General features: G+C 42.9%; 1 protein-coding gene across 1 annotated transcript in view; it reads left to right on the forward strand.

Moving 5' to 3' along the window:
- Positions 1-23,241, forward strand: part of PXDN (peroxidasin) — a 276,386-nt gene that overhangs the window by 64,922 nt on the left and 188,223 nt on the right. Inside the window, exon 3 of the mRNA XM_030198925.1 lies at positions 13,324-13,395. Coding sequence (XP_030054785.1) covers positions 13,324-13,395 — 72 coding nt within the window. The remainder of the gene's footprint in view (positions 1-13,323; positions 13,396-23,241) is intronic.

The raw sequence follows: 23,241 nt of genomic DNA on the forward strand, positions 1-23,241 counted from the left end.
GGGGTACAGAGGCTTTTACTCTTTCTCTTGAATGGATTCTTTTGCACTTCACAGGAACATAGTATATGATTAAGTAAACTTGCAGTTTTTATACAAGAGAGTTTGTTGATTTTGTGTTTCTATAACTAAATACTCTCTTCCCCCTTTTTTTGGATTAATTTGGTTTATCTCACTATCAGGATAGGGTATCCTGATGGTGAGGTTGCAAAAGAGACCATAGTAGACCAGGTGTCCTTAAATAAAAGTAAAAAACAGACAAAAGATTGCAGATTAATACTGTCAAGTACTGAGCATGATGTAAATAGACACATAGTTTGAAATGTCTATATGCGAATGCCAGGAGCCTAAGAAATAAGATGGGAGAGTTAGACTATATTGCACTAAATGAAAAATTAGATATAATAGGCATCTCTGAGACCTGGTGGAAGGAGGATAACCAGTGGGACACTGTCATACTGGGGTACAAATTATATCGTAGTGATAGGGTGGATCGAATTGGTGGAGGGGTAGCATTGTATATTAATGAGAGTCTTGAATCAAATAGATTGAAAATTCTGCAGGAAACAAAACACTTCTTGGAATCACTGTGGATTGAAATTCCATTTGTAATGGGGAAAAGGATAGTGATAGGAATGTACTACCATCCGCCTGGCCAGGATGAACAGACGGATACAGAAATGTTAAAGGAAATTAGGGACGCAAACAAACTGGGCAACACAGTAATAATGGGTGATTTCAATTACCACGATCTTGACTGGGTAAATGTAACTTCCGGGCACAATAGGGAGGTGAAATTCCTTGATGAAATCCAGGACTGCTTCATGGAGCAGCTGGTACAGGAGCCGATGAGAGAGAGAAAAATTCTAGACCTAGTCCTTAGTGGAGCTCATGATCTGGTGTCGGAGGTTATGGTGCTGGGGCTGCTTGATAACAGTGATCATAATATGATCGGATTTGATATTAGCCTTGAAGTAAGTATACATAGGAAATCAAATACGTTAGCGTTTAACTTTAAAAAAGGAGACTATGATAAAATGAGAAGAACGGTGAAAAAAAAGCTTAGAGAAGTGGCTGCGAGGTTCAAAAATTTACATCAGGCGTGGATGCTGTTCAAAAACACCATCCTGGAAGCCTAGGCCAAATATATTCTGCGTATTAAAAAAGGAGGACGGAAGACCAAACGACAGCCGGCATGGTTAAAAAGTGAGGTGAAGGAAGCTATTAGAGCTAAAAGAAAATCCTTCAGAAAATGGAAAAAGGAACCGACTGAAAATAATAAGAAACAGCATAAGGAATGTCAAGTCAAATGCAAAGTGCTGATAAGGAAGGCTAAGAGGGACTTCAATAAAAAGATTGTGTTGGAGGCCAAAACACATAGTAAAAAATGTTTTAGGTATATTAAAAGCAGAAAGCCGGCAAAAGTATCTGTTGGACCGCTAGATGATCGAGCAGTAAAAGGGGCGATCAGGGAAGACAAAGCCTTAGCGGAGAGACTAAATGAATTCTTTGCTTCGGTCTTCACTGAGGAAGATTTGGGTGGGATACCGGTGCCAGAAATGGTATTCGAAGCTGACGAGTCAGAGAAACTTAATGAATTCTCTGTAAACCTGGAGGATGTAATGGGGCAGTTCTACAAACTGAAGAGTAGCAAATCTCCTGGACTGGATGGTATTCATCCCAGAGTACTGATAGAACTGAAAAATGAACTTGCGGAGTTATTGTTAGTAATATGTAATTTATCCTTAAAATCAAGCGTGGTACCGGAAGATTGGAGGGTGGCCAATGTAACTCCGATTTTTTAAAAAGTATCCAGAGGAGATCCGGGAAACTATAGACCGGTGAGTCTGACATCGGTGCCGGGCAAAATGGTAGAGACTATTATAAAGAACAAAATTACAGAGCATATTCAAAAGCATGGATTAATGAGACAAAGTCAAGATGGATTTAGTGAAGGGAAATCTTGCCTCACCAATCTAAAACATGTTTTTGAAGGGGTGAACAAACATGTGGATAAAGGTGAGGCAGTTGATATTGAGCCCCCCAACCCCCCTCCCCAAAATGCACTACCCACAACGGTACACCACTACCATAGCCCTTATGTTTGAAGGGGGCCACCTAGATGTGGGTACAGTGGGTTTGTGGTGGGTTTTGAAGGGCTCACATTTACCACCACAAGTGTAACAGGTGGGGGGGATGGGCCTGGGTCCGCCTGCCTGAAGTGCACTGCATCCACTAAAACTGCTGCAGGGACCTGCATACTGCTGTCAGGGAGCTGGGTATGACATTTGAGGCTGGGAGGGGGTTAGTGACCACTGGGGGAGTAAGGGTCATCTGGTCAGTTCAGGCACCTTTTTGAGACTTGGTCGTAAGAAAAAAAAGGACCAGGTAAAGTCGTCCAAGTATTTGTCAGCAACACCCTTTTTTTTTCCATTTTGGGTCGAGGACACCCATATGTTAGGCATGCCCAAGTCCCGCCTTTGCTACGCCTCCGACATGCCCCTGGTAACGTTGGTCGTCCCCGTGATGGAAAGCAGTTGGGGACGCCCAAAATCAGCTTTCCATTATACCGATTTGGGCGACCCTGTGAGAAGGACGCCCATCTTGCGCTTTGTGTCGAAAGACGGGCGTCCTTCTCTTTCGAAAATAAGCCTGATTGTGTATCTGGATTTTCAGAAGGTGTTTGACAAAGTATCTAATGAAAGACTCCATAGGAAATTGGAGAGTCATGGGATAGGAGGTAGTGTTCTATTGTGGTTAAGAACTGATTAAAAGATAGAAAACAGAGAATAGGGTTAAATGGTCAGTATTCTCAACGGAGAAGGGTAGTTAGTGGGGTTCCCCAGGGGTCTGTGCTGGGACCACTGCTTTTTAACATGTTTATAAATGATCTAGAGATGGGAGTAACTAGTGAGGTTATTAAATTTGCTGATGATACAAAGTTATTTAAAGTCGTTAAATCACGGGAAGATTGTGAAAAATTACAAGAGTGCCTTACGAGACTGGGAAACAGGGCATCTAAATGGCAGATGACGTTTAATGTGTGCAAGTGCAAAGTGATGCATGTGGGAAAGAAGAATCCGAATTATAGCTACGTCATGCAAGGTTCCACGTTAGGAGTCACGGACCAAGAAAGGGATCTAGGTGTCGTAGTTGATGATACGTTGAAACCTTCTGCTCGGTGTGCTGCTGCGGCTAAGAAAGCAAATAGAATGTTAGTTATTATTAGGAAAGGAATGGAAAACAAAATGAGGATGTTATAATACCTTTGTATCGCACCATGGTGCGACCGAACCTCAAATATTGTATTCAGTTCTAGTTGCCGCATCGCAAAAAAGATATAGTGGAATTTGGAAAGGTGCAGAGAAGGGCGACAAAAATGATAAAGGGGATGGGACGACTTCCCTATGAGGAAAGGCTAAAGCGGCTAGGGCTCTTCAGCTTGGAGAAAAGGTGGCTGATAGAGGTCTATAAAATAATGAGTAGACTGGAACGTGTAGATGTGTAGCATCTATTTACGCTTTCCAAAAATACTAGGATTAGGGGGCATGCGATGAAGTTACAATGTGATAAATTTAAAATGAATCAGAGAAATATTTCTTCACTCAATGTGTAATTAAACTCTGGAATTCGTTGCCAGAGAATGTGGTAAAGGCGGTTAGCTTAGCGGAGTTTAAGAAAGGTTTGGACAGCTTCCTAAAGAAAAAGTCCATAGACCATTATTAAATGGACTTGGAGAAAATCCACTATTTCTGGGATTAGCAGTATAGAATGTTTTGTACTTTTTTGTGGATCTTGCCAGGTATTTGTGACCTAGATTGGCCACTGTTGGAAACAGGATGCTGGGCTTGATGGACCTTTGGTCTTTCCCAGTATGGCAATACTTATGTACTTATGTACATATTCCCTCATTCAACCATCTCAGTTCTGTCTGAGTGCATCTCATCTTCGTCACTGTCATCATTCCTCTTCTACTCTTCTCAGTACTCTCTTACTTTTTCTCCTGCTCTCTACTGGGTGTTATCAATCCCAATCCTGATCCTCCAACTTAGCTCTCACCCTACTCTTGCAAGGCACACTACAATGTCTCCAATCTAATTTCTGTTGCTCTCCTCTCCTTGCTTTTCTTATGTGCCCTGTGGAATGCGCGCTCTGTCTGCAACAAGCTTTTCTACATCCACTACCTCTTTATCTCTCATAATCTCCATGTGCTTGCACTAACTAAGACTTGACTTTGTCCTGAAGACTCTGCTTCAGCTGCTGCCCTGTGTCATGGAGATGACCTTTTCTCCAATACACCTCACCCAGTTGGCTGCAGAGGTGGTGTTGGGCTACTATTCTCACCCTCTTGTAGATTTCTATCTCTTCTTCCACCTCAGACTCGCTGCTTTTCTTTTCAAAGTCTACTCCATCTATCTATTCTCTATTTTAGCTGTATTTTTTTGTTGTAATCTGTAATAGATTTTTTTTGTTTTTTGTTTTATTGGATCTTTCATTCCTTTTTTTTTTTTCTGCTTCTTATGGGAGCCATCCCCTTAGCTGGTTGACTTATACTTGTGATTGGGGAAAGACCCAGGTACAGCTTTATTAGACAGGCTTATTGTACTTGGCAGCTTATAGCATTACTATTATTGATGACCTTCTATTTGCTTAAAACTAGTGCAGTGAGTTAAAAAGAATACCTCACCAATACAATGCAATATTCCTGTGTTGATCAGGAGGGGAAGGTATGGATCTGATCAGCAGCATCGGAGCAGAACCTTTTGTTCCCGGATGGAGTTGTCACTTTGATCCCTCCTGTTGCCCCTTACGTTGAAGTTGCAACTGCTATTTGTAAACAGGGTTTGATGATTGTATACTGTAATGTGATATCCATAAGAAATAAGGGTCAAATGATTTACAGTGTGGTACTAGAGAAGCATCCAGGAATTTGTTGTATAGTAGAAACCTGGCATATGGCATCTGATCAGCTTCTGAATCAGGTATGCCTTCTGGATATGTTGTTGAGCATCAAATGAAGGCATGTAAAAAAGGTAGAGTTATCAATTTTTCCAAAACCCAAATTGTCCCACCCCCTGGAAAAGTATCCATTGTAACTGTCCCACACCCAGAAATACCCCCTTCAACTGCCACAATACCCCTAAACTGCCCTACCCTCAAACTGTCTTGCAAACTGCCACAGTACAAAATAATGCCTCAACCGTATCATGACCCTGTAAACTGTCCTACTTCCCACCCCCCAAATTAACCCTTTACAAATTGCTAATGTGGACCCCTTATCTGTGACAGATTTTCATCCCCTGTCCAATTTACTGCTTCCAGCAGTGGTTTTGACAAATGTGTTCTTTGGCAACTGGATCAATTTGTTTCCTCACAAACTGTTTAGATTTCCAATGCAGATCCAGGAAGAATCATAGTACAAGGACTTATTGGTTTTGTTTTCAGTTCTTATACAATGTAACTTGGATAAGGGATGCCAAAGAGATCTTGGTGTAGTTAGATGCATCAGCTGCTTTTGACACAGTAAATGGTAATTTTTGACTGTCAAGGTTAAGGGCTTTACACCGTGATGTCTCCAATCTAATTTCTGTTCCTCTCCTCCCCCCTTCTTTCCTACCTTTCTCATGTGCTCTGTGGAATGCCTGCTCTGTCTGCAATAAACTTTCCTACATCCACAACCTCTTTATCTCTTGTACTCTCAATCTGCTTTCCCTAACTGAGACTTGGCTTTGCCCTGAAGACTCTGCTTCATCCTCGGTCCTGTGTCAAGGAGTTTATCTTTTCTTCCATACTCCTCGCCCGTTTGGCTGCGGAGGTGGTGTCGGGCTACTATTTTCACCCTCCTGTAGATTTCAACCTCTTCTTCCACCTCAGTCTCGCTGCTTTTCTTCCTTCGAAGTTCACTCCATCCATCTATTCATCCCTCTGCCTCTCCAAGTAGCAGTCATTTATCGACCCCCTGATAAGTCCCTTTCTTCCTTTCTCACTAACTTTGTTGCCTGGCTTTCCTTCTTTCTTGAACCTTCATCTCCTTCCCTCATTCTTGGGGATTTTAACATTACACTTCTCAGTTTCTCGCTTTAACATATGCTTTCAATCTTCAACAGTGCTCTCCTACCCCCACTCACCAGAATGGCCACTGCATTGATCTTATCTAATTCTCCAACTGCTTACTCTGCAGTTTCTGCACCTCAGTTCTTCCCCTTTCTGACCATCATCTGATAACTTTCACACTTAAACGTCCTCCCCCAGTCCCATCCAATCTCAACCAATACATTTAGGAATCTTCAGGCTATTGACCCTTGTACTCTGTCCTCCTATGTTTCAAATCTCTTCTCAACTTCTATGTTATCCAAGACTGTTAATGAGGCTGCCTCTTCCTATAATACTACACTCTCCTATGCTCTGGATACTCTCGCTCCTCCCATTTCCCATTCTGTAAGGCGTACCACACCCCTGCCTTGGCCCCTGCCTTGGCCGACCTCTAGAATCCGCTACCTACATTCTTGTGCCCGTTCTGCCGAACGCCTTTGGCTGCAATCTCGTGCCCATGCTGACTTCATACATTTCAAATTCTTTCTGACCTCCTTCCAGTCTGCTCTTTCACTTGCCAAACAGGACTACTACATCCAATTGATAAATTCTCTTGGCTCAAGCCCTTGACATCTCTTTGCCACATTGAACTTTCCCCTCAGAGTGCCATCACCTCCAACTCCGCCTTCACTTTCTCCCCAGACTCTGGCTGAGTACTTTTATGATAAGGTTCACAAGATTAAACTTGAATTCTCAACCGTCACCTCTATCTCTCCTTTCCTTAGTCCATTCTCTCAACCCTCCTTCAACCCCCGCCTCATTTTCTTCTTTTGCTGAAATCACTGAAGAGGAAACTGTACATTTTTTGTCCTCCTCAAAAATAGCTACCTGTTCCTCTGATCCTATTCCTACCCATCTATTTAGCACTATCTCTTCTACTGTCATCCCCGGGGACTCCACTCCGTTCACTGGGTAAATCTCTTTTATCTGCACCCTTCTCCTTCACTGCTAACTCCAGACTCTTCCTTTTATCTTGTTGCACCATATGCCTGGAATAGACTTCCTGAGACAGTACGTCAGGCTCCATCTCTGGCTGTCTTCAAATCTAGCTAAAAGTCCACCATTTTTATGTTGCTTTTAACTCCTAACCATTACTCACTTGTTCACCACCCATTTGTATTCCCTTATCCCTTATTTGTCCTGTTTGTCTGTCCTACTTAGATTGTAAGCTCTTTTGAGCACAGACTGTATCTTTATGTCCAGTGTACAGTGCTGCGTACGTCTAGTAGCATTATAGAAATAAGTAGTAGTAGGGTGGATGCCTTGGTTTACCTGTTTCTTGCAGAATGAAGTTATTTGGTAGATGTGGATGGGGAACAGTCTACGTGGAATTTTTGACTTCTGGGTGCCACAGGGCTCGTTTCTTGCCTCTCTCTTTTTTTTTTTTTAACACACATTTGCAGCCTCTAGTCCAGGAGCTGTGGGATCATAACAGGAACTTCCATATTTGCCAAGATGGTATAGATTTTGGTATTGATAGAAGTTCAATCTGATGGATGGAATATTGCAATACCTGAAAATTTTGCAACTAGTTTAAAATGCAGCAGGGCAGCTGTTGGCTGCAAAAAAATCTAAGTATGTTATGCCTGTTTGGAGGCACTAAGGTCCCTGTTTACTAAGGTGCATTAGTGTTTTTAGCGCACCTATATTTAGCGTGCATGCTAACCATGTAGGCGCCTATAGAGATATTGTAGGCACGTACATGGTTAATGTGCATTAAAAATGTTAACGTGCCTATAACACTGGTTAGTAAACAGGGCCCTAAAGGTTTTGCAGCAACCAAACAGAACAAAGCCCAAGCAGACACTGTGAAGTCCAAAAAAAGTCTTTATTTAAACAAGTCCTGACATGGCCACATTTCGCCAATAAGACAGCATCAGGGGTAAAAATAAACAACTGATAAATAATTAAAACATATAAATTTAAAATCATATAAATATAATATCAAAATTAAACAACCAAGACTTGTCTGTCACATACATCTTCCTAAACAGTAATAACATGTATAAAAAATGTATAAAAATGTAAATAACAAATCCAAAGACTTGAAATAATTATTATCCAATGAATAAAACTTAATTAACTAAATCAAGATACATATGTGCAACATATTATAAAATGAAGAGAATCAAAACCATCGTATGTACAAAGAAATATAAGTTTAAAAAAAACAAGAAAATAAGCATTAAAAAAGACAGAAGAATTTAAGCAATAAGAAAGGCAGCATTGTTGATATTATTTGATTTTCTGTCTGTTTTATGTTTTGAAAAAAAAAAACCCTTTAATAAAAATATGGAAAAAAAAAAAAAGAAAGGCAGCATTGGTCTGATATGAAGCACATTTGCCCTGGTAAAAACACTAGGCATCCAAGATGACCTGAGAGGAATGCATAAAAATAAATACTCAGAAATCTGTGTGCTTTCAGTTGAAACACAAGCAGATTATAAAGCTCTAAATTTGCCAAAAAGGTTAAAAGAGGAATAAAATAAAAATGAAAACTTACTGAAATGCAGCTTTCCACCAACAGAGGGCAGAGCAACAGCTTCACCTGTCTGTATAGGAAGCAACCATCTTGGATTACATTAAATTCAAAAATTCTGATTTTGACAAATGCTGGTCCAGCAGATAATAAAGAGATACACTCCTTTCCCCCCACTCTCAGATGTTAGAGGAAATAATACTCAAATCTTCCTGGCCAATAATTAATGAAGCTGTTCTCCCAAAATTTATCCAGATCTTTTAAAATCCAGCCACATTGCTAGCCTTGACTGTAGCCGTCTGCAGCAAATGTTACAACTTAATTGCATGCTGAAAATACTTTCTTAAATTTGTTTTAAATATTCAATGTGCTACTCGTTAATTTCATGGCATGTTCTTTAATGCGATTACTTTCTAAAAGGATAAATAATTGTTCCCTATTAAACTTGAGCTAAACTACTCTATGATTTTACAACCTTCTGGGGAAAAAGCAGTTGGGAAGGATTACTTTGTATCCACATGTGTGTGTGTGGGGGGGGGGGGGTAGGGCTGTGAGATGGATTCAGGAGGTTAGGATTGAAAACTGTTTGGCTTTTTTCAGACGTCAGCTGAATTATACATTGATGTCCAGAACATAGGTAATATATCTTGACATTTTTCTGAGTGTAAAAGCTCTCTACTTTATAGATGATTAATATCGAGATTGTTTTTCCCAGAGTTCCGGGTATGACTCCTAAAGTTTTCCTCAGAGATATTTCCTCAAATTATTACTTTAAAAGGAGTGAAGCCTGTGAAAACTGGGATTACTTTAATCAGTGGGATTTGAATTAGAGACTTAAGTATATGTATTGTTAAATAACTTCTGGTTTTTAAAAGAGAATGTAATCAGATGTATTATTTCTAACTAATATTGGACAATAAGTGTGTTTTCAATGAAATGATTTGACTGTGCACTGTGTTGGCCTTGGGGAGGCTGGCCAGATGATCGGTGTGGAGTGGTGAATTGGAGGAGTGATGTCTTGGGATAATCAGGTTAATACCACATTTTTTTTTTCTGTTTACTGTTTAATTGATCTCCTTATCTTGTTTCACTCTCCCTATTTAGTGGTCTAAGGAAGAGAATAGAATTACCTGACTGAAATAATTCCTAAAATTACTTTCTCTGTATTTCCAGCAAGTTGTTTTATCGCTTGTAAAAATTTAAATGGTTATAAATAAAATTTTTTTAAAAAAAGCTCTCTACTTCTCCCCCTGCCCCACCTGCATCCATTGTAACAGGCTAGATCCTACCTACAGTCTCTACTGCTAATGGGAAGACTAGGGGTGGAGGACTGGAAGGTTCTTTTCATAAGTGAGCATTTCATCTACTTTATCATATCTTTGTCTTCCCTAGTGCTGGAGTGACCAGAACTGCAGTCAGAACTCAAGGTGTGGTCACACCATGGATCCATACAGAGGCATTGTGCTTTTTTCCATTCCTTCCTAATATTCTGTTTGTTCTTTTTACGCTCAACACTTAATCTTGGATTTCAGTATACTATACATTTATTTATTTACAAACTTATATACCACTATATTCCAAAGTGTATGGGCTCCTTTTACAAAGACGTACGAGCAATTCTGGCACGGTAAATGCAACGAAGCCTATTCAATTCCTATGGGCCTTATCGCATTTGCTTTGCAGGAATCACTAGCGCAGTTAGGAGCCCTATGTGATTTTACAATAAAACATACATAGTAAATAAAACATACAACACTTAACAAAATAAAATCATAAAACAACAGTGTTAAAATCATCAAGTTGGCTCTATATAAAAACATTCACAATTCCTCTAATGACTTAAAAGGCTCTAATGTAGCTTGAAGTCTTACTGTTGTGATATTTAGGTCACCATCAGGCTCATTTTTGAAAGAGAAGGACGCCCATCTTTCGACACAAATCGGAAGATGGGCGTCCTTCTCCCAGGGTTGTCCAAATCGGTATAATCGCAAGCCGATTTTGGACGTCCCCAACTGCTTTTCGTCACAGGGACAGCCAAAGTTCAATGGGGCGTATCGGAGGTGTAGCGAAGGCGGGCTTGGGTGTGCCTAACACATGGACGTCCTCGACCCATAATAGAAAAAAAAAGTGCATCCCTGACGAGTACTTGAGCGACTTTACCTGGTCCTGTTTTTCTTACGACCAAGGCACAAAAAGGTGCCTGAAATGACCAGATGACCACTGGAGAGAATCAGGGATGACCTCCCCTTACTCCCCCAGTGGTCACTAACCCCCTCCCACCCTCAAAAAACATCTTTCAAAATATTTTTTGCCAGCCTCAGATGTCATACTCGGGTCCATCACAGCAGTATTCAGATACCTGGAACAGTTTTAGTGGGTGCAGTGCACTTCAGGCAGGCGGACCCAGACCCATCCCCTCCCTACCTGTTGTGTTTGTGGAGGAAACAGCAAACCCACCAGAAACCCACTGTACCCACATCTAGGTGCCCCCCTTCACCCATAAGGGCTATGGTAGTGGTATACAGTTGTGGGAAGTGAGTTTTAGGGGGGGGGGAGGTTGGGGGGCTCAGCAGACAAGGTAAGGGAGCTATGTTCCTGGGAGCATTTTATGAAGTCCACTGCAGTTCTCCCTAGGGTGCCCGGTTGGTGTCCTGGCATGTACAGTTGTGGGTAGTGAGTTTTAGGGGGTGGGGAGGTTGGGGGGCTCAGCAGACAAGGTAAGGGAGCTATGTTCCTGGGAGCATTTTATGAAGTCCACTGCAGTTCTCCCTAGGGTGCCCGGTTGGTGTCCTGGCATGTCAGGGGGACCAGTGCACTACAAATGCTAGCTCCTCCCATCACCAAAGGGCTTGCTTTTGGTCGTTTCTGTGATGGAAGTCCTTGGTTTCCATTATCGCCGAAAATCAGAAACGACCAAGTCTAGAGATAACCATCTCTAAGAACGACCAAAATTTCAAGATTTGTGCATCCTTGACCGTACTATCGAAACGAAAAATGAACGTCCATCTTTTGTTAATTTGGGTTTCCCCGCCCCTCCATCAGGACGTTTTGCGAGGACGTCCTCAACAAAACTTGGGCGTCCCTTTCGATTATGCCCCTCCATGGGTCACATAAAGTACTGAGTTTAATTTTTAAGGCTTTAAATGGAGAGATGCCTCCTTTCTTGACAGCATCATTACCGATATACTGTCCTACGTGTGCTCTCTACTCGGCGAACAAGTTATTAAATATTCTATCTTTAAAACAGATTAGATGATGAATTTAGAGAGAAAATATTTGATATTAAAGGAGCAAAGCTCTGGAATTGTCTTCTGATGAGTATACACATTGTGACAAATTATCTTCAATTTTGCAAACTACTTAAAGGTACATTTTTTTCAATTTGCCTTTTAGACTGCTCTGGGCATCTGGATTTTGGATTTATATATATATTTTTTTCAGTGATTAAACTGTCAAGTGATCAGTAGATTTTATTTTTTGTTTATATTTTGTTTTATATGATTTTATTATGAATGTTTCTTTTGTAAATTATCTAGTACCTTAAATGGAGTGGTATATAAACTGTGTAATAAATAAATAAATAGTGATATACAAATGATGACTTCATATTTGTCTTCTGGAGAGATAACTACAGATGTCTATTTGTCAGAATGCGTTGTTTGATAGTGTGCCTTAAACAATTATGAGCTGGTAAAATCTAATGCATTTTAACCTATGAATTAACGTGTATAAAGGCGATTTCTGACACATAAAACATTTTCTTGACACAAAAGTATGAAAAGAACCAACACAGCATCTAAAAGGTCAAAGATCTGAAAATGAACTGACAAATGTTCCCCCTAATGATAAATCCTACTGCAAAACCCAACATTGTGTACATATAGATCCTTATTTACTAATGTTTAAGACACAGCAATGGCATTATCGTGCATTATTTGCTGCAAACATCATTTAATGCAGTGTTTTGTGGTAAATAGCGTTAAAGGCCTTATTGTACACTAAGTGTTAGTAATTAGGAGCCATAGTTAGAATTATTTTCTCCTATGTGCCTTAGTAGCCAAAAAAAAAATGTCACCCACTATTTAGATGTCAGTCCCCCAGTCTTGCAGGGACTTCTTGCAATTTCTCAGACACTTCATGTTGTAGTAATTTAATTTTGTCTCACCTGCAAGTTTGGCCAACTCACCCATTCTGTTTTCCAGATTACATTGAGGGCCCTGTTTACTAAGCCGCTCTGTAGAAGCGCTAGTGTTTTTAGCGCATGCTAAACATTTAGTGCGTGCTAATGCTAAAAGACACCCATATATTTCTATGGGTGTCTCTAGCATTAGCGTGCACTTAAAATGCCAGTGCACCTTAGTAAACAAGGACCCTGAATGTGTTAACAAATCATATCCTGGGTACATGCCATTATTCACTTCTCTCCACTGAGGAAATGACCATTTAGTTCTGCCAAGATTCGTTTAGATAAAGATTTGTTTATAGTCTGGATATAGTGATACTCAAAGCTAAACAAATGCATAAAGTATTCAAAGGAAAAGGGGATTGAGAAAAAGTTCCCTCATACTGATACCTCCTAGGAATTGTAAGCAAGTTGGAGAAATTTTTACTTTTGTGAATTTTGAGAGACAAAATTCCTTTTCCTGTCATTTACCTAACATAAAACTTATTTAAAATGTCAAAAGGTTTTGTTGAGTACTCTGGAAAAAACCAAATGTACTTTTGCTCATTAAAAACGTTTTTCTTTTTTGCAGGCTTTTGAACAACAATCAGATCAAGAGAATACCAAGTGGAGTTTTTGAAGAGCTTGAAAGTCTAAAATATCTGTGAGTCAGTTTGATCTTGTGCTTTACTTAATTAAGACTGAAATTCAATAAGGATGTCCTAGAATGTTCAAACTTTTTCTTTTGAAAGGAATTTGTAATGGAACATGTTTTTTGCCTTTAAATTAACTTGAAGCAACTTTTTTGATTTTTTAAGGATCTGCCATCAAAATTAGGAATAATTCCAAAGAATAAAATTCCATCAATTTTTAAATCATAACCGTATTTCTAAAGGTGTCATCTCTAAGCATGATGTGACAGTGAATATTTATTTTTCCTTGTCATCAGCAGCAGATGAATCCATTACGAATGGGTTGTGTCCACCTACCAGCAGGGGGAGATAGAGAACACTGAAAACCATAGTGCCTCTAGGATGGCTAGCTCCATCTGCCTCTCAGTATTTCTCTATCTCCCAGCAGGGTTGGACGCAGCTTATTCAGCTCCTTCAAGATTCTGCCTGTTGCTCCTGTGCTTTTGCCAGTTGTAGCAGTTGTGGCTAAGTGGAGCCCACTTTAAAAGCACATAGGGTCGCCCTTTCCCTGCCTTACCCTCCCCCCTTTGTGGATGCAGGCATATAGGTTCGCCCTTTCCCTGCCTTTCCCACCCTCTTCTGCCTCCGGAGTACCTCTGTAGCTGTTTGCCTCCAACTTTCCTCACAGCGTTAAAAAAAAAAAAAAACATGCGCTTTTCAGCACTGCTATTTCTGAGGCTTTTTCTGACTGTGCAGCGTGACTGGAGCTCGTGGACTCGGTCCTTGGAGGGTAAGAGCGGTACTCAGCTCCTCCGGGGAGGGCCTGCGGATGGCGTTCCGATCGGGGTGATTTGGGCGCGAAGCTGCCATTTTGAATTTTATTCTGCCATTTTTCGGCGATGGCTGCTGAGGGAGTTAAGCGCTGTTCCCATTGTGGCAAGCGCAGATCAGCAGCGGGGCTCTGTAAAACATGCTGTTTAGATGGTAGAGCCAGTACAAGCATGGCGAGCGATGATTCTTCCCGCTCGATGGAGCTGGCAGCGGGCGCCATCTTGGAAGCGCCGCATGGCTCGACCCCCACAGTTGCAGAGGAGTCTGAGAGCAGAGGGACGCCTCGGGCCGAGGCTACCAGAGGAGCTCCGTTCCCCGTGGTTCCTAATTCGGAGACTGGAGGTCAGGGTGAGTTTTTCTCCCCCGAGTTTGTGCTTATTTTACATAAAGCCTTCATGCTGAAAAGAGCTCTGCCACAGGTGTCTGACACTGCGTTGCTACCTGGTCCCCCTCCGACTGATGATGGCCCGGGGCTGATGTCAGACGTGGATGCCCCTGGGCGTTGGATGCACGCTAAGCATAGATGGGTAAATTCCCCGTCGGAGAGTGGCGCATCCCCCTTTCCTCCCCGTGGTCGGGCTGTGGGGACTCTGAGGGGTCTGGCAGGCGTTCGTGGTGTGAAGAGCCAGAGGAAGGTGCCGGTTTGCCACTGGATCTGGATGATCCCACTGCGGTTCGGGTTTTCCACCGCGATGAGCTGCCAACATTTATGTCTGATGCCTTACAGGCCCTTTCTATTGACCCTGTTCAAGGCGAGGCCTCCTCCGGTAATCCGAGGATGGCAAGTACTAAGAAGCCTGCTCGTGCCTTTCCTTTGCATGGCTCCATCCAAGAGCTTATTTCTGCTCAATGGGCTGACACCAAGAGGCCCTTGAAAGTGGCCAGGGCGATGGGGCATCTTTACCCTCTGAGTGAGGAGCACTTGGTCCGTTTTGGGATGCTTAACGTGGACGCCTTAGTCACGGCGGTGACAAAAAAGACCACCCTCCCAGTAGAGGGAGGGGTCGCCCTGAAGGACATTCAGGACTGGCGGCTGGAATCAGCGCTAAAATGGTCCTTTGAGATTTCGGGCCTAGCCTTAAGGGCATGTTTGCAGTTCTTATGCTGCTCGAGCCTGCCTCTCTTGGTTGCAACAGGCAGTGGAACAGCCCGTGGATGGTGCGGAGTCCCTCGCTGAGGTTGCACTGCGATTGGAGTTGGCCTTGTCATTTTTAGCTGACGCCCTCTATGATCTGGTCAGAGCTTCGGCTAAACAGATGTCTGTGGTGGTGTCCGCCCGCCGCCTTCTATGGCTACCATTGGGCGGCTGACATGGCCTCTAAGCAAAGGCTGGTGAAGTTGCCCTTTCGGGGCCTTCTGTTATTTGGAGAGGAGTTTGAGAAGATTGTTAAAGACCTGGGGGATGCTAAACCCCAGCGGTTACCTGAGGATAGGCCGCGGCCTTCTTCCAAGGGTCACGTGGTTCCCTCCTCCTCCAGACCTCACTTCCGTGAAGCTAGAAGGTATCGCCTGGGGCGCTCTGCTGGGTTTACTCAACGTGCCCGCTTTCAGCAGAGGAACTCCTTTCGCTCGGACAAAAGCTCCGCAGCGGCAGGCTCAAGGCCAGGAGTTCGAGGCCGTCCTCCACAATGATGGGACGCCGGTCCACTCCCCCTTTACATCTGTAGGAGGACGCCTTTCCCTCTTTCTCGAGGAGTGGACCAAGATTACCTCAGATCAGTGGGTCCTGGACCTGATCAGAGAAGGTTACCGATTGGAATTCGGTGCCCCGGTGAGAGACGTGTTTGTGGAGTCCAGATGCGGCACTGCCGTCAAACGGGTGGCGGTAGAGGAGTCCTTACAAGTCTTGTTGCACCTTGGAGCGGTGATCCTCATGCCTCTCGCCAAACACAGCTGCGGCAGTTACTCCATTTATTTTGTGGTGCCGTGAAAAGGCGGGTCTTTTCGGCCCATTCTCGACTTAAAGAAAGTCAACGAGTCTCTAAGAGTGCTGCATTTTCACATGAAAACCCTGTGCTCCGTCATTGCGGCGGTACAGCCAGGAGAATTCCTCACGTCTCTGGACCTGAAAGAAGCTTACTTGCACATTCCTATATGGCCCCCACACCAACGGTTCCTTCGGTTTGCTTTGTTGGGAAAACAGTTCCAGTTTCGGGCCTTGCCTTTTGGCCTCGCCACAGCTCTCCGAACCTTTTCCAAGGTAATGGTGGTAGTAGCTGCTTTTCTCAGGTGAGAGGGTATTCGAGTTCACCCATACCTCGACGACTGGCTCATCAGAGCGGACTCTGCAGAAGAGAGTCGTCATGTAACAGCCAGAGTGGTCTCAGTACTGCAATCTCTGGGCTGGGTCATCAATATAGTCAAAAGTCACCTGACCCCCCTCTCAATCTCTAGAATATTTGGGGGTCCGGTTCGACACGGCCTCAGGGTTTGTCTTTCTACCCGACCAAAGGTGGTGCAAGCTTCAGAATCAGGTCCGTCTGCTCCTGAGGATGCCTCGCCCGTGAGCTTGGGACTTTGTCCAGCTGTTGGGGTCGATAACGGCCACCTTGGAAGTGGTGCCATGGACGAGAGCGCACATGAGACCTCTGCAGATTGCCCTGCTTCAACGATGGTCTCCTATGTCCCTGGATTATCAATGCAGGCTCACGTGGCTCCCTGCGTCCCGACTCAGTATGGAGTGCCGCTAGCGCTTCCCAATTGGTGCTTGGTGTTAACAGATGCCAGCCTGAAGGGCTGGGGAGCACATTGCCAGGGAAGCAATGCCCAGGGTCTGTGGACACCCGAGGAAACGGGGTGGTCCATCAATCACTTGGAACTGAGAGCGATATTCCAGGCTCTTCTGGCCTTTCACAAGACTCTAGAGGGACTGGCTGTCAGAGTTCTGTCGGACAACACAACAGCAGTGGCCTACATAAATCAACAAGGCGGCACTCAGTGTCAAGCACTGGCCGCAGAGGCCGCGCAGATATTCCACTGGGCCGAGCTACATCTGCAGCTTCTGTCAGCAGCTCACATAGTAGGTCAGAGCAACGTGCAAGCCGATTTTCTAAGCAGACACCACATTGACCCAGCGGAGTGGGAACTGGCAGACGAAGTGTTCCTTCAGGTCTGTGCCAAATGAGGAACGCCCGTAGCGGATCTTATGGCCTCAAACACAAATGCCAAAGTCCCATCCTTTTCTGCAGACGGAGAGATCCTCGCTCGGCGGGGTTGGATGCCTTGGCTCAACCCTGGCCCCCGGGCCTCTTGTATGTGTTCCCTCCTTTGCCCTTAATAGGGCGACTCCTCCTGCGAATTCGGCTGCATCAAGGAGTGGTGATCCTCATTGCCCCGGATTGGCCCAGGCGGCCGTGGTATGAGGACCTCCAGCGGATGCTGGTGGAGGTTCCCCTTCCTTTGCCTCTGGTACCGAACCTGTTGACGCAGGGCCCGGTGACCATGGAGGATCCATGCCGCTTTGGTCTTACGGCTTGGCTATTGAGAGGGCGCAATTGAGAGACAAGGGCTATTCTAACAAGGTCATCTCCACTCTTTTGCAGGCCCGCAAGCATTCCACTTCCGTTGCCTATACTTGGATCTGGCGCCAGTTTGAGGCTTGATGTGTTTCTAAAGCGATCACTCCCATGCGGGCATCTGTCTCGCCAATTCTTGACTTTTTGCAGGATGGTATACAAAAAGGCTTGGCCTATGATTCCCTGCGTGTTCAAGTGGCAGCCTTGGCATGTTTTCGGGGGAAGGTCGCTGGCCTCTCCCTGGCTGCGTACCCGGACATTGCATTGTTTCTTAGAGAGGTGCTTCGGCTCTGACCTCCCGTGCGGGCCCCTTGTCCGGCTTGGAACCTGGGGCTAGTATGGAAGGCTCTTCAGTGTTTACCATTCGAGTTGCTGATGTTGAGACTATTGTTGATTTTGTTGGTTATGTCTGTCAGATCATGTCTGAAGGGGATGTATATTGTAACATCATCTGCGTAAATGAATGGGTTAAGGCCTTGGTTGGATAAGGACTGTGCCAGTGGAATCATCATCATGTTGAACAGTATTGGTGATAATGGTGATCCTTGAGGTACTCCGCAGACTGCTTTCCACCGTGGTGATATGTTTGACTTTGATTTTACTTGATAAGTTCTGGTGGTTAGAAAGCCTTTGATCCAGTTAAGTAAGTTTCCTTCAATTCCGAAGTGGCCTAGTATTCTTAGTAGTATGTTGTGGTTTACCATGTCGAATGCGCTCAACATGTCGAACTGGAGGAGGAGGAGTATGCTTTTGCCTGTGGCAATCTCCTGCTTGAATTTGGCCAGGAGGGTGACTAGGACAATTTCGGTGCTATGGTGGGATCAGAATCCTGATTGTGAATTATGTAGTATTGAGAACTTGTCTAGGTATTCTGTAAGCTGTCTAGTCACAAAGCTGTCAATCATTTTTACTACTAATGGGATAGACGCAACTGGGTGATATCGTTTGTGCTTTTCTTGGCGTCTTTTGGTATTGGGGTGAGTAGGATGTTGCCATGTTCCTCAGGGAAGAGACCTTGTTGTAACATGAAGTTTAGATGGGATGTAAGGTCTGCTACGAAGCGGTCTGGGGCAGACTTGAGTAGATGACTGGGACATGTATCTAGTTTGCAGTGGGTCTTGGCAAACCTGTGAGTCGCTTGTGTAACTGATTCGGTGCTGAGGAGATTAAATGTTGTCCAAATGCGGTCAGCTGGGTATCCTTCGGAGGATGGGGCCAAATCGTTGAAGAAGATTTTGATGTTGGTATTGTGATGAGGAAGTGTGCAGCATAGTTTTATTATATTTTCGTTAAAGTAGTTAGCAAGTTTGTCTGCGGGTGGGATGTCTGTGTTGGTTGTGGTGATAGGGGTGGTGTCTAGTAACTTATTTACGAGTTTGAATAGTTTCTTCATATCTTTGTTGAGGGCAATCTACACAGACATCACATGAAGAAAGCTGGTGCCAGTCAGGTCCCCACCCCTTGTGGGCCAACACTTTACAATACCAGAACACTGTAACAGTGATTTCATAGTATCCTGAAAGGTAACTTTAAAACAATACAGGAACGTAAGACCTTTGAAGTCAAAATGATTGAATATTTTGACACCCAACAGACAGCCCCATTATAAACCATAAAGCTGTATTTCTCAGTTTATCACCCTCCTTTCACCTACCCACACCCATCCTGTTAGAATAACAATGAGCTGCTTTGATGTCCCCATGCATACCTCCTACCCACCCCCCCATCCTGTTAGACTGTCAATGGAATGCTTGGATGTTCCACTTTATATATACTATCAGCTAGCACATTTGCTTATTCCTGATCTGACGAAGAAGGGCAACCTTCGAAAGCTAATCAAGAAATGTATTAAGTTATGTCCAATGAAAAAGGTATCATCTTATTTTCTTTTCCATGTTTTATTTTGTTTGAGTTCTATTCATATCTTTGTAGTCCGGTCTTAATTTGGTTTGTTTTATTACATATTTGTATTTTCTATGTATTTGTTTCCATGCGTTGAGTGTGTGTTCATCTTTTGTCTTTCTCCATACTCGTTCAAGTTTTCTAGATTGTGTTTTGAGTTTTTTTTATTTCGTCATTGAATCAAGGTATAGTGTTTTGTATTTTTGATATTTTTGTTTTTAAGGGTGCTATTTTGTTTAGTACGCTGTTGCATCTGCCATCCCAGTGGTTGAGATAAAGTATAGAATCAGTGTGTGTTGTCCATTCGTTGTCGTATATTTGTTGCCAGAATATTTGTGGATCAATTTGCCCTCTTGTAGTGTATGTAGAACGTTCTGGTGTACAGTTTGAGCCCTTCTTCCGCCAGTTTAGAGTTATCTCTCCAAAAGATGAAATTATTACTAGGCATTGTACAAACCCAAATGCAATATCTACGGTCCAAGTAAAGGAGCTTCAAGATTATTATACTGCAGTGTATTACAGTACCATAAAGACTACTCAGCTAAAATCACTTTTTGTCAGATAAGCAAAGCACTGAGACCAAGGTTTTTAAAACCTCTGGCCGTGGTTCTTAGCTGCCTGGGCCCCTGAGACCCCCTCCTCCCCGGTAGCTGTGTCCCTGGTACTTGGCAGAAAAATACTAATCCTCTCTGAAAATATATACTCAGCTGTATAAGAGAATTTTCAGACCTGTTGAAAGGCAGATTGAATTTGAGATCACTGTTTGCAGTGACTGCTATATGAGGGAAGGCTTTGCTTATGATAATGGAGGTGTCCTGAAGGAAACTACTGCAACCTCATTCAAGCATAAGTTCTGAGAGAATCTCCCTGCTTTGTTAATATCCAGCCTGTATTACTGAGACAGTTAAAGCTGCCTTCTAGGTGGGAACACTGAGAATCTTGAAGTGCAGTTTTTTGCCAGAGCATTTATATAAATATTTGTAACTGCAGCACAGTAGTTGTGCTAACTGTACAAAGCAGTTCTCTGTCCTTCAGTTCCAATTGATGTTTTAACAAGCCTGTTCTTGCAAATAAGTGAACAAGAGTCTAACTCATTATAGCACTCTAAGCACACAAAAAAAGGATCAGAATTTACTTGAAACTCCTTAAATAAGTTCTGCTGTTAGGAACAGTGTTAGTGAAGGGAGACCCTGCAGGCAGAGAATAAAGCCCCATAAAAGAAGTCACTTGTAATAACAGAAGGGTGGGGTAATAAGATGATTCAATTATCTTTTGTTTCTACAAGTTAGATACATAAAAGTTGAACTGCATCATGAAAATTGAGGAACACATGATAGAGACACACACATACAGATAATTAAAAAATATATATTATTATTATTTATCAACAATGTTTGAACATCTTCATGTTTTACACAGTTGATTGTTATATCTTGTCAACTTATATAGAAAAATGAAGGCAGATAGATATGGCCTATCCGGTTTGCACATCCATACCATCCCTTCCAGAGAAGGAGAAAGCGTCACTGGTAAGAATTTGCTGGGAAATTGTTTTTAAACTTGAGGAAAGATAGACTTAGAATTAAATAGGTAACCTCAGGGACCTTATTTTAAGCTACTCTGCTCACTTAGCAAAGAAGTTTAAGGAATAGATTTTCTTAGCATATAAAGGGGCTCATTTTCAAAGTGCTTAGATTTACAAAGTTCGATAGGTTGCTAAGAGACATATTTTCAGCACGTAGAGAGTTCCATAATAACCTATGGAACTTTGTAAGTCTAAGTGATTTGAAAATACGCTTCAAAGTCTCTGTTACAGTTCCATGGGCTAGCATTTAAGGGGACTATTTTACAGTTAGTATAGTATCAGTATAAAGCACAGCTAATAGGTACAGAAAGCCTCTGTTTAGACTTTAATTCCTGCTCACACCTGACCTGATCTCTGATTTATAGGCCCTTATACCAATTAGGAGGCTACAAATTTAATTAGGGCATCTCTATCAGCCAGTAATTTGCTCTTAGAAATAGAGTCTACTTTGATCCATAGAGGGGAACCTACTAATACTACAAAAAATAAAATAATTATAGAAACTAAATATTACCCTAACCTAGCATATAACTAGCAATACTTAGGCGACTTTAGTTTACATATTCTCACTCCATTAGCAACTTAATTAAGAGATCACTAATAATAAGATGCAGTTCAGCAGTGAGATGGGGCTATCCAGTCTTTTTCAGAGAGAGGCATATTTTCAAAGCACTTAGCCTTCCAAAGTTCCATAGAAACTTATGGAACTTTGGAAGGCTAAGTGCTTTGAAAATATGCCTCAGAATGTCACATGTTTGACAATCTCTCAGTTGGTGAGAAGTCATATGTGTGTACTCGGTGGAAAGATCTCCTAGTACATAGGGAATGGGTCTGATCTCTGGAGGCTAGAATAGCAGAGGAGCTGAGGCAGATGGAGAGGTTTATAGAGGAGGCCTTCAGGGACATAGTAGAGAAGTCCCACCTCCAGTCTGGCAAACTCTGTGCTGCGAAAGAGGCGAAAGGTCTCCTGAAGGAAGAGTATTACTGTGGAGAGGTAGGAAATGTTCCTGTAATCAGGACCTTCCTTCCAGGAGATAAAATAACCTCTCACATCAAGGATGTCTCCAGGTGCTTCTGCCTAGGAGGGAAGGGTTAGAACGATCATTGTAGTTGGAGATTGGATCATTAGGCATGTAGGTACCTGGGCGGCTGGTAGACATGAGGATCGCTTGGTCACTTGACTGCCTGGTGCGAAGGTGGCAGACCTCACATTTCACCTAGATTAGATTTTAGACAGTGCTGGGGAGAAGCCTGCTGTCTTGATACATGTGGGTACCAATGACATAGGAAAATGTGTGAGGGAGGTTGTGGCAGCCAAATTTAGGCTCTTAGAAAGCTCAAATCCAGAACCTCCAGGGTAGCATTTTCATAAGTGCTCCCTGTTCCATGCGCAGGACCCAAGAAACAGGCAGAGAGCTCCGTAGTCCCAGTGCGAGATTGAGGCAGTGGTGCTGGGAGGAGGGTTTTAGATTTGTTAGGAACTGAGCAACATTCTGGGAGTGACTATTCTGGAAAAATGGGCTCCTCCTTAACCAGGGGTGGAACCAGGCCGCTATTATCAACATTTGGAAAAGAGAGAGAAGAGCTTTTAAAGTTTAAACTAGGAGAAGTCTCCCAGAAGCGCATGATTCATAACAAGTATATTTAAACTTTAAAAGATATCCCCAAAACGGATAGGGCATCCTGATATCAAGGTTGAATAGAGACCGTAGTGGACTAGGTTGTTGGGCAGACTGGATGGACCGTGCAGGTCTTTTTCTGCCGTCCTCTACTATGTAGGTGTCTTTAAATAAAGAGCAGACAGATTTTAAAGATTGCAAATTATCACTGTTAACTACTGAGGAATTGTAAAGAGGAACAACAAACATTATTTGAAATGCCTGTATGCAAATGTTAGAATCCTAAGAAATAAGATGGGAGAGTTAGAATATATATGCAGAAAAAAAGAGGAGGAAAAGTCCCTCATGCAAGCGTGAGCAACAAACAACAAAGTGAGGAGGACTCGAGGAGGATGTCAAACAATCTTTAATTCAAACAAACATAAA

Source organism: Microcaecilia unicolor, chromosome 3 (assembly GCF_901765095.1).
Source record: "Microcaecilia unicolor chromosome 3, aMicUni1.1, whole genome shotgun sequence".
Classification (NCBI taxonomy): Eukaryota; Metazoa; Chordata; class Amphibia; order Gymnophiona; family Siphonopidae; genus Microcaecilia; species Microcaecilia unicolor.